Source organism: Harpia harpyja, chromosome 7 (assembly GCF_026419915.1).
Source record: "Harpia harpyja isolate bHarHar1 chromosome 7, bHarHar1 primary haplotype, whole genome shotgun sequence".
Taxonomy (NCBI): domain Eukaryota; kingdom Metazoa; phylum Chordata; class Aves; order Accipitriformes; family Accipitridae; genus Harpia; species Harpia harpyja.
Window position 1 is genome coordinate 34,806,706 of NC_068946.1, and position 12,490 is coordinate 34,819,195.

Consider the following 12,490-nt stretch of genomic DNA (forward strand, 5'->3'; position numbering starts at 1 on the left):
AACTTCACATTTTGACTTTAGTACTTCCTGAATTTCTTAATTCTTTAATTCCCTCCAGCTCAAGAATGACTAATTAATTCAAAGAACCATAATAGCTAATCATTGGTTAAATAAATTTAAAAGGAGAATGTCTGTCCCTGGAGATACCATTGCTCATTTTAATTAAAATTACCATTTTGTGATGTAATGTAAATAAAGGTTATTGTATCCTTCTGCTCCAAGAACATATTAACTCTTCTATCTACCCCTGGAGATCAGTCAAGGCTTAAACTGCCAAAAAAATTATTTGCAGTATGTGAGATAATTTCAGTGAATAGGTATTTTTTTTTATTCATTTTAAAATATAGCCTCTATTATTTTATGAATGACTTCTGAAGCCCTGTGTCTAAAATAGTGGTGGACACAAATTGTTATCTTCAGAGATCAATGTCATCTATGCTGTAGCTATCAAAAAAAAAAAAAGCTTCATAAACATTCATGGGCATGACTTCTATTTTATTTCAGCATAGAAATAAACATAGGTAAAAGTATATTACTTTTAGGAGCCAATCCTCCAACAACTGATGTGGTTGTTTACATGGCCTTATAGGAATGGTAAACCCTATTAATATGTAGATAAAATAAACAGATAATTAATTTTCTCACATTATGAGCAGAGCAGCCAAGTTCTTCATGGACAATTACAGTAGTACAGATAAACAGGCATACACAGAATTTTACTGACCTTCAACAAGTATGTACGTGCTGCGTGTATCTCAGTAGATACCAAATACAAAATTAGGCTGCTGCCAGAGATGACTTGGCTGAAATTGTGTCTTGTCTGTATTTTTTTAAAACAAAGTATCTAACTTAGATTAGCTATCTCATTGTAAAAATCCTTATGAGGACAACACAATACAGTCTTCATGTCAAGTCAAGGTCAACAATGCTGGGAATAGAAACATAAATTCACCAAGCTAAGAACTATCTTGACCCTTTCTCCATTCAGATTTTGTAAATATGTACCTGACTTTAAAATGCTCCTGCAAAATCATATCTCTTGGGGCAGCAGAATCATAGTTAAAAATACAGACTTCATTTCTGAAAAATACATTATTACTATTTTAACAGTTTAAAGAGTTACCTACAAAAGTACATTGAAACTTGCAGCTCAGGCATATTGTAAGTCACTATAATACATGCGAGAACACTTACAACAAAAATGCCTCTTGAGACAGTGGCATTTCAAGGGATGAGAATGTGGGGTGAAAAAAGCTACAATGACCAGGTTTGGCAATCTTGGCATAAATAAAATTATTGTGTAAACAGAACTGAAGTCAAAAGTATGCTTAGCCAAAGCTGCATGCTCGGTTTTTGTCAGTACACAGGTCTGGCCCACAACTTGAACCAGATAAGCTTGTTATGCAAATTATGTTGGCCATCAGGAAGGAGATAGATAATGAAATTATTCGAAAGCTAGCCACTCATCACAAGGGTGACAGAAACATTAGGCAAGGTCCTAACATATGGATAAAAGGCAGTATGGAGTTTATACAATCACTGCTTTTAATTTATCATAACTAAGCTGTCACAAGGTGGGCATCAACAAATGCATAACTAATGCATATAAATGAGCCAATTATCAGTAATAGTTAAAAGGTTTGCAGTTGTATGATCCAGTGTTTCATTATTTAATTTTTTTTAGAAAATCCACTAATGTAAATCCAAGCCTCCATAAAAACATCTTGTAACCTCTGCATCATAACAATTTCACCAACACATGCCCAAGAATGAAGCAATGTCACAGAGAATTCCATTTCAGTGTTCTCTTAAAGGTAGCTATAAACCCAGCATATTTATTACAATTGTTGCATTTCTCCATGTTAAGAGACTGCATATGAGCATACTTCCCTACTTCATTGTGCATATTACTGTAAAAATGAAAAGCAAGATTTGAGAACCTGCAGATGTTGCTGGTGAGAGGAAGTAATTAAGCAAAAGTAATTAAAAATCAACGTGATTAAAAATATACACCATGAAGATATCAAAAACCCAAAGGACAAGATTAAAAACAAGTATAGCCATAAAGTACTAACATTTGACTTCTTTTAGGAACAGTGCATGCTGAACTAAAGGACTGAACAAACATTAAGAAATGTTTAGTTTTTTGTATTGTTCTCAAGCTCAGCAGGGACTTCTAAAAAGGAAGATACCAAGTAAGAAAAACCTGTATAACTATGTTGAAGGTTAATGCACAATGTTTCTGAGAAAGGAATGTAATCTTATTTACCAGCTGCACTGACTCTCTAAAGCACAAGTGGAATATAACCCAGAAGTGCTAGAGTCCCCCAGAATATAGGCTACAGAGCATAAATACTGTAAAAATGTTTCTCTATAATAGAATGGAATTCATCCACTACCCAGTGTCTTTTGTAATTAAACACTGATTCTGCTATAGATCACAATGTGCACTACTGTGCAAACAAGGACATGCATTATGGAGAAACAGAACTAAGGTCAATCTGCTCTGGAGGAATGTAATTCTACTACCTCCACTGGAAGAGCGTAACTGGTGCTCAATTACATATATTGGGTATACAACCTACCGAGTATTAGCAAAGTGGTAAAAGGTAACTCTTTTCTTTCTTGTCTTTCAAATTCTTATTTTATATTGACCAGCAGTCATTTTCACTAACACTTTTTTCTTCTTGACACAAAATTTCACTGCAAAACCGTCAAGGAAATCAGGTATATATATAAACCTGTCCCAGGTCCATCAAAGTCAAGAAGCAAATCAACTGAGGAGTTCAGAGAAGCTGTGAAGCAAATTACATGAGAAGATCAAACTGCTGTATAGCTTTCAAAAAGTGAAGCATAGTCTAGAGTCTATGAAAAGAAAACTGAAGTTAAAAACCTGCAAAAGCAACAACTCCATAGACAGATTCTGTTTTCAGATTGACACACGTAGGCCTTGCTGAATAAGCTGTTTTTAAAGGAAAATAAAACTCACTGTGAAATGAAATGGTTGAATCCTCTGCACCATTTTTCAGGATGTAGCAAAGTAGGAGGAGGATTTCTGAAAAAAATACAAAGTTTTGGGGTTTAAAATATTAATGTTTGCTGGAATTATTCACAGAGAGTCAACAGAGATGATACTGGTTCCACTAGGGAGAAAATGATGATTGAGAAAGTAATGCTCAAATTGTCTGTGTCCCCTTCAGATGCCTGTTGGGTTTTTCTTGCTGCTGGTTATTCACTGACAGTTCTCCTCTTTTCATGTCCTTCTCCTTTTATGTCAATACCTTTGAAGTTGGTAGTCAGTATAGCTCACTGTGTGCTTCCCAATATTTTGCTTTCAATTCAGCCTGACTCAGGAAGGATCAACTGAAACTGGAATATTAACCTAGCCATCTCACCATTTTAGCCCTTTATCCTAGATCACTGACTCTGATCAAAAAAGAACCACCAAACTGTCAACAACCTGTAGGATCTTAGTCCAGATTTAAATTTGTATTCAGTTTGGATGACACTTTAAAAATAGATGTTATTTTTAAAGTGACATTTAGCAGACAGTATTTTTATATTACATAGTAAGACAGCCTTCCATAAGATCAATCTTTTAAACTCTGATAGGTTCCATGTTAGCTGGCCTGTAATTACTTTCCTTTCTGATTGTTACTGTTACAGTGTGGTGGGTTGACCCTGGCTGGGTGCCAAGTGCCCACCAAAGCCGTTCTATCACTCCCCCTCCTCAACTGGACAGGGGAGAGAAAATGTAACAAAGAGCTTGTGGGTCAAGATAAGGACAGGAGAGATCACTCACCAATTACCGTCATGGGCAAAACAGACTCAGCTTGGGGAAAATTAACTCAATTTATTACAAATCAACCAGAGTAGGGTAATGAGAAATAAAACCAAATCTCAGAACACCTTCCCTCCACCCCTCCCTTCTTCCCAGGCACAACTTCACTCCCGGATTCTCTACCAACCCCCCCAGCGGCACAGGGGGACGGGGAATGGGGTTTACGGTCAGTTCATCACACGTTATTTTCTGCCGCTTCATCCTCCTCAGGGGAAGGACTCATCACAATCTTCCCCTGCTCCAGCGTGGGGTCCCACCCACGGGAGACAGTCCTCCACGAACTTCTCCAACATGGGTCATTCCCACGGGCTGCAGTTCTTCACGAACTGCTCCAGCATGGGTCCTTTCCATGGCATGCAGTCCTTCAGGAGCACACTGCTCCAGCGTGGGTCCCCCACGGGGTCACAAGTCCTGCCAGAAAACCTGCTCCATGGGCTCCTCTCTCCACAGATCCGCAGGTCCTGCCAGGAGCCTGCTCCAGCGCAGGGTTCCCACGGGGTCACAGCCTCCTTTGGGAACCCACCTGCTCCGGCGTGGGGTCCTCCACGGGCTGCAGGTGGATATCTGCTCCACCGTGGACCTCCATGGACTGCAGGGGGACAGCCTGCCTCACCATGGTCTTCACCACGGGTTGCAGGGGAATCTCTGCTCCGGCGCCTGGAGCACCTCCTCCCCCTCCTTCTTCACTGACCTTGGTGTCCGCAGGGTTGTTTCTTTTACATGTTCTCACTCCTCTCTCCGGCTGCCGTTTCCGTCTGTCCCAACTTTTTTTTCCTTCTTAAAAATGTTATCACAGAGGCGTTACCACTATCGCTGATTGGCTTGGCCTTGGCTGGCGGCGGATCCGTCTTAGAGCCAGCTGGTATTGGCTCTCTCAAACACAGGGGAAGCTTCCAGCAGCTTCTTACAGAAGCCACCCCTGTAACCCCCCCCCCACTACCAAAACCTTGCCACACAAAGCCAATACATACAGTTAAATTACATAAACATACAGAGCAAGGCCTATAGCTCATATTAAGTGGACCAAATTTTAAGTGGCTCAAATTTAAGTGGACCAACCTATAGCAGGAAGTGTTCACGAATCACATATTATACTGTTATCTTCCAGAGGTTTCTTCTGCAACTTAAGATTTGGTAAGTACTGAAGTCTATTTAACATTTAAATTAAACTTGTGTTTTGTGAAACCTTAATGATTTGCCTTTTGCTGCATTTGAGGGCTCAGTGCAAAGGGTCACATATTACTGAACTGGCAGGAAAAAAAAGATTACAATAAGACTTATTCTGCAACAGAAACACTCACTAATATTCTGGATTGTATCATGAATCACCTCGTTTATACTGGAGCCACATTCCACAGCAAGACACTGCTTGGAAACATCTCACAAAACAAAAAGGTAAACAGAATAAACAACATAAATTAGTGCTGATCTCCTTAGTAGTCTTGAGTTTTTCATGCATATTCATTTAAAGAGTAGTTGCATTTAACAGTTACCCTCAAAAATCCAAACCAAATGGTTTAAAAAAAATATTACAATGTGGCTTTGTAATAGATGGACCATTTTTGTTCATCTGTATCTATTCAAAACAAATGCAGTCATCTAATTTCACTGCAGGCTGACACGTTTTCTGAGATTAATATGTTATTACTTTTCTCTTTTGTTACAGAAGTCTCAGGGAACACAATTTTCTTCATGAAGTGAAGAAATTCAGAATGTCCAAGATGTGCATCACTTATCAAATTTATCATTAGGAAAAAAACATGATTGGTTACTTTCAATGACAATAATGTTTCAGGGTTGTCTTCCATTTACCAGGCTCATATGTTCATGCCCATACAGAATCTGATTTTTTACAAGCCTATAAAAAATGTTGAAAAGTTCTTCTAAATGTACTCCCAGAAAAAAAACCTGTATCAAAGAAAGGTAAACTTTAAAACCTCTTTCTCTATAATGAAAATGGTTAGCAGTCCACACATCCCACATGCATGAACTCTGCAAACAGCTTTAAGGGACAGCCAGCTGAAGTTAGTATATGTTTTTAGTCTTTATTTTGCAGGAATAGTACTCTATCTGACAATTTGGATTCTGATAAGACCAACTTTTATTGCACTGTGAAGTACAGTGTATTTATTTTTAGAATTATACCAGCGCTGCCTACTGAATATTTGCTGTGAAATTTTGAATTTCACCACAAGGTAATTTGCTTTTTCAAAGCTCAGTTACTATTCATGAAATACGTAGTTTTGTCTTTTCCGTTCATGCTGTTCTTTAAGTCTTTCCATTGCGGTAACAACGGTGCTTACAAAAATCATGTGGTTTGGAGGCTCTATCAATGATCTCACAAGGAACTTCTTGAAAAAAAGACAGAGAGATACTTACATTAGTCGCCGATGTTATGATGGAAACAGGTGCAATTTCATCATGGAAGAACAGACCAGCAGAGCAGATGTCATTCAGGAAATATATTTAGTCATTTGCGGGTTAATGATTAATGGAGAAAGTCATATTTTTAACCACACAGAACATGTTTTGTCCAACAAATTACTAAGCTGCTAAGCTCTCGCTGATAGCTACTCTCTTGGAGGTGGCTGAGCGCGCCATGTACCAATCAACACAACCAAGGAATCTATAACTCTACAGATGTTTTCTTGAGCTTGATACTTTTGTATTTGTTAACAGAAGATACTATGTTATTCTTAGTACCTTTGTAGTAAAAAGAACTAGTGATCCTCTGTACTTACGTCACCAAATTGATGCTTCAGGTACCCCGTCTATAAAATTGAGCTGATAAACATGACTAGAACCTTAATTCATTAGCATCTGTAAAGTACCTTGGTTCCCCTTGATGAAAGGTGTTACTTAACTACTAAGTACAAAATCAGCTCACCCTTTTCTGGCATCATATCTATAAAGGATTTCCAGAAAGAGGCATAAGAGGGTCAGCTTCCTACCTTCACTTTGCCTAGGACACCACTAAACTGTTTCATGGTGACAGCAGAAAACACCATTGCTTCCATGGCACTCCAGAGGTGGATTTCTGCAGTAAGAACTCAAATTCAAGTTCTAGCGTAACAAAAACAGCCGGATATGCAAGGGTAACTCACTTCAAGCTTTTTTGTGAGCACACTAAGTCTTTTACAGTTTGAAATTAATAATCCATTAAGATATCTGCAATTCATATCGCATTAAAGAGAAAAGTTAAAGCAACTCATACATTATCAGGTGCTAAACCACGGAGAAGCAACACTTGCCTCACCACTTCAGCTCAAAGATCAAACTAGGGCCATTTGCGATTCCAGACTATATTAAATCCAACACATGGAGTCCTATGGCTTTTGTATACTTGTATCACTGCATTTCACCAACATCTGGCTGTTTCTGCAGTACTCAGAACACATTCATAGAAAAACTAGAAAGCTACCTCTTGTTAACTTGCTGACATAACTTACTCTACTCTTCATATAAAATTAGAATGCTCTGCATGCAACCTTTCAGTCATCCTTGCCACATATGTAAGAAGCTGAAGGACAATATAGTCTTACTTTCTACTATAAAGTGATGGAAATGGTGAGAAGTAGATATGAATATTATTGCAAAAAGCGGGTATAATTGGGCTTGTCTTTTGAAAATGTCCTCTTTTGATGCAAGATGAGTAATCAACAATTTATTTCCCAACTTTGTGTCTTTTTTCCTTTAGTTCTTTCTATAATTCATAATTAGTCACAGAACTACATGCTCTATTTCCTTAGGCAGATATATTGCTCTTGTGAGGAGTTGTTCTACCCTTGTATTCAGTGCTTTCCACGGTCATACTAATACTGTTTTTCACTGGGAGTTTTGCTTCAGTGAGGACTGCAGGACCGAGTCTGTACAAGACACCCCATACAGGAGCACAATGTTCCTTAGAACATGAAGACGTTAGCAAGCTTATCAAGCAAGAACTGCTGCTGAATTCTGAATGATGTAGACAAAGTTATGTGCTGAAAATATTTTAATCTGTTGAGCTTTATGTGTTCCCTGTCATTCAGCCTGCCTCCAAAGTCACAGCTGGTAAAACAAAATCAGTCATTTTACCACAATAAGGCCAATGATGCAGCTCGGCGAGCACCACTTGTCCTTTACGTTAAGCTGTGAGCCTAATTACAGATCACAGATAATAGATATTTGTCAGCAATGAGAAAATAAATATTTTCATCTTAAAATAATTCTATGACAAATTTTATAAAATTGAAAATGCATGTATTATTTTTTAAACTATTTCAGTAAACATAGCCATACGTTTTATAAACAGAAATCAAGACAGGGCCTCCAATGACCAAACTGTATCGTCGGCGTACCACATTGTTTCTAATGAGAAATTAGCAGATGAATATCCAACACCTGTCACCATGAACAGGCTCTGGCAATCACAGCCCCACACACGCATGGTGTGAATTATTTTTCTAGCAGACTTAAGAGACAATAGTTCGTTGACAGTTGCTTAGGTTTATACATCGGCAGTTTTTAGATGAAATTAAACCATTCATGCATATTTCAAAAACCTAAGAGAAACAGCCATAGAAAAAGCACAAGTCAACCATGCATAATAATGAGATTTCCCTACAAAAGGTTATGTAAAACAAATGGTTTCTATTAAAATATGTGAATAATTGACATTAATTAATACCTGATAAATTCTCATACAAGTTTAAAGTCCTACCACTCCAGAGCATCCCCACCTTGGTTAATCCTCCAAACATAACCAGGCAATTCTCAACAGGGCTCAGAGGATTTCCTAATGCACTCTGTTTGTGGCCCATTCAAATCAGCAAGAGGTTTCCACTTATCTGAATCAAAAATTCAGATCCTAAACACTCTACCATTCATCTGTCTCCTACTAAAGACTGCTCAAGTTTGACTGACTTCCAGTAATATATTCCACCAAAGTCCACTCAGCAGGAAGCAGGGTACTGTATTCAGCTCTGTAAGTTTAAGATAGAAACTGTAGAATTTAGGTGCCTGCAGGAGTGGAGAATCAGCACAAAATCCTCTGTGCATATGCAGGCAGGCCTTTGAAGTTGCTTTTTAGGTCAGTGGAAAGCTGTCATCAATCTGAATGCTGCTGCATGAAGCCTCCGTGGTTGGGAACCACAGCAGCACACTGCCTCAAGAGACAAGAAGATCAGAAAGAATACAGTATCTACAACAAAACTGGAAGCAATGTCAGAAGCACAGGATCTGGGCAAAATGCCTCCAGGTCTAAAGCAATTGCCTGCCCACTGAGTTGATCTAGGGTGTTCCAAGGAAAATTGAACATCCTTTCCTTAGAACACCTAGAATTGTGCAAGTCTTGACCATACTGGGCACCAATCTCCCTTAAATCTTCTTAACCAGATCTATAAGCAAGGCTTTCCCATGCCTATCCAGCCTACAAGGCATGAACCATTTGTTGAGACCGTATGTACCAAATCACAGCATATGAGACAGCTAGAAAAGGTGGTAGCTCCTCACATCATCTTTAGCTTCTTAGGGCTCAGCACAGTTACATAAACCTTCCTCAGGCAAGGGAACAAACTAATGCCAGATCATAGTACTCTAACTATACAATTAGGGGGCACCAGCAAAAGTACCGTTATTCTGTAAGAACAAAGGGTACAGTACATCCTAGGAAAAGATTCGATGGGAAGGGGGACTATGCTCCTGCCAAATCACTCTCCAAACACCTTCTCGCTAACAACTGTTTCAATTCTAAATAGTTTCTCCTCTTCCACTCCCCCTCCCTCTTCTCTGAAAGGACTGTTTTCCTTGTGTAAATGTCTAGTTCAAAACTGTTAACATACAACTTCAATTTCTTATCTTCTACAATATCAAAGGTATATATCTATTCAAATAATGTGTAAGTGCCTTAATTCTAACAAGGATATGCTGCTTTAAACCAAGATCAAAACCTACCAATGGAAAAGAATTGGTTAAGAGGAAGCAGAACACAATACATTACCACCTCACTGCTGAAACAAAAATATTCTTCTTGCTTAAGTATTTTACTACCTTTTAATTACAGAGACAGAATTATCTGATACTTCCCTCTTTACTGGAAGGGATGCTCTTTATTTTCCATAGGCCATACACAGTTACAGAAGTCTAGACTGAATCCAACAGCATATGATAAATTTATATTGAGTTGAAAGTTAAACAGATGAATACATCTAAGGGACTAACCTAAGGATCCTAATTACTTGAAAGGGTTGAGGGTACCAATCCACTTTTAAATCTTTTTTTTTGTAATACAGGGTCCTGATCTAGTAAAATACAAATTGGATATCTGTTTTCACTCTTTCTCAGAAGAGAATGATGGCTATATATCTTGTAACACATAAATACACATTTACACCCTTTTGCCTGTGATTGTATGTGACTATTTATTTATTTTGCTGCCACTAGGTAGGTGACTTAGTAGATTAACAATGGGACATGGGCTCAGCTACAAAACAAATACAAATCCACAAATGAACAAAATAGGAACTACCTGTTTAAAACACACTTAAATCAAGATTTATTCACAAGTCTCCAGCTTAGAATATTTCATCAGCCAGTATAATAATGAGCAAAAATAAATGGTAAAAGGTAGTCAGTTCCAGAATTATGCACAAATCTCCTTTTGATATTCAAGATTCACTTTATGCATTGCCAAAAGAAAAGCACTTCAGGAAGAATAAAAAGAAGCTGTCAAAAGAAACCTTCTAAAGAAACCTCCTTCAAATGAACAATCTTGTGTTTCAAAATGGTATATATCTGATAAATTAAAAGTCACTTTTAAAGTAATGAGTATGGACAGAAATAACGTGCTAAGCACATTAAATTATTTTGAAGGTCAAATAATAACCTTCAGAAAATGTATTAAAACAAATCTCAATCATCTAATTTTTTAGTTCATACAGACAGAAAAAAAATGGATGAAAAAGTATTGCAAAGTGTTCTGCCTGGGAACATCTGGATTATCTTTGACTTTTTCCCTTGAACATTGCAATTCACAGGCTACTGGTTTCAGTCAGATTTGGCAGCTGCAAGGTTTCATTAGCCTTTTTCAGGACTTGACAAGGCATCATTTATTTCTGTCATTTACTCTTCAGTTTCCAGTTTCAGTTTCTGGCTTCACTGAGACAGAAACAAGTATTTTATTTCAGAAATATTTTTGGATGGAGGTGAAAATGTACAGCTTTGCATTCCAGTGGTCAAGCTTCAAAACAAATATTTAGCATAACTGAATTGTAATTATGCTTTGTCATCTCATTTATTCACAAAAGTTTCAGAGAGCTGAAGAGGCACTAGCAAATTAACAGCAACTGAAATAGAGAAAGTAATAGTAGAGATTTTTATTTATAACCAGTTCACATCTTTACTGCAATGTAATATTTTGCTTTTCTATTAAAACCATTGCTCTGTGAATTTGCAAAGTAGGAGACTGTCAGTTGCCAAAGAAATAAAAATGGGACAGTAATACTTCTGTGCCTGACTGAAATACATGGTGTTGTCTAGACACTATACTTCTGTAGCTGGAATATTAAAATAATGCAATTACACCACATATTTGTAGATTTGTATGGGAAAGTAAAATATCTGTAAAATCTGAAAGTGAAAATCCCAAAGATAAATTTCTAAAGGCATGTCCTGAATTGTACGTGTTTCAAACTCCCACTATGCATCAGCCAGTTTAAAAGGACTGAGTAGGCCACCTGCCTGAAGGCACTGCCCAGTGGAGCGGATCCACTCTTGGAAAGCTAAAAGTTGGCTCAACGAGAGGAAGACTTAGAGGGATGCCACAAACTGTTTCTTTTAAGAAGTGGAGGAAGATTGCCAAGGGAAGAACTAGACAATTTGGAGTCTGACACAGAACCTGGTCCCACAGTTCTGTGCTCCTGCTGAGACCTGCCTCTGCCCAGGACACACACAGCAGCAAAAGCCCTGTCATACCACAGTCAGTCTGCCAACAGACTTCATATTGTCCTGGACACACAAGGTAACACAGGGTACCTGTGATTTTCCAGCTGGCTGAGACGTGCTTTTTGGGGGCCTTCTTTCCAACAAGCATAAAACGTTTTCATTACGTTACTCCCATGAAAAGGAGGAATTGCTTCACAGAACCACAGAACTGGTTTTGCCACTTGCACTTCTTCTTTACCTTCATTTCTTTGTCTGACTAATTTAGCTCTTACTTTCAAAGAGGACTATACCTTCTTATCCTTCCATTTCACAGAGAGGAGCCTCTTCTTAGCTGAGGCTCTACAGAAATACAAATAAACCTAACAGTAACCCCACAAAAGAAGTATATCACCATATGCTTGATATGGCTGGTACTGAACATGGAATTCAATCATTACTCTTGACAAAAGCAAGCACTTAAACTCTGCATTTTCAAGAGGAAACAAGGATTACTCTTTATTTTATTTGTACTTTATGACTCAAAGCTTACTTACTGTTTTCAGTTTAGTCTGGTTCATAGCATTGTAAGAACTGACACTATTCTGATAGACCTACCAGTCTGGTTCAGAAATGAATACTTATAGAGGGAATACATTAGATAACGGTGGTATATTTCCAATGGACCATTAGGAGGATCATTATAAAAATTCTGAAGTAATAGACTGAATAAATGCTGAAGCGTAAAGAAAT

At 37.9% G+C, this 12,490-nt stretch overlaps 1 protein-coding gene across 11 annotated transcripts in view; it reads right to left on the reverse strand.

The window, feature by feature from the left end:
• The window catches only part of MYO3B (myosin IIIB), a 213,454-nt gene that overhangs the window by 131,241 nt on the left and 69,723 nt on the right, over positions 1-12,490 (reverse strand). For 10 of the 11 annotated variants that reach the window (XR_008236070.1, XR_008236069.1, XM_052793190.1 and 7 more), the window contains one exon: positions 2,990-3,055. The exons of the other annotated variant lie outside the window; for it this stretch is intronic. Coding sequence is in view for 8 of the 10 variants with exons in the window: in XM_052793190.1 (XP_052649150.1) it covers positions 2,990-3,055 (66 nt within the window). In the remaining 2 variants the exon portion in view is untranslated. The remainder of the gene's footprint in view (positions 1-2,989; positions 3,056-12,490) is intronic. 11 annotated transcript variants of the gene reach the window in all.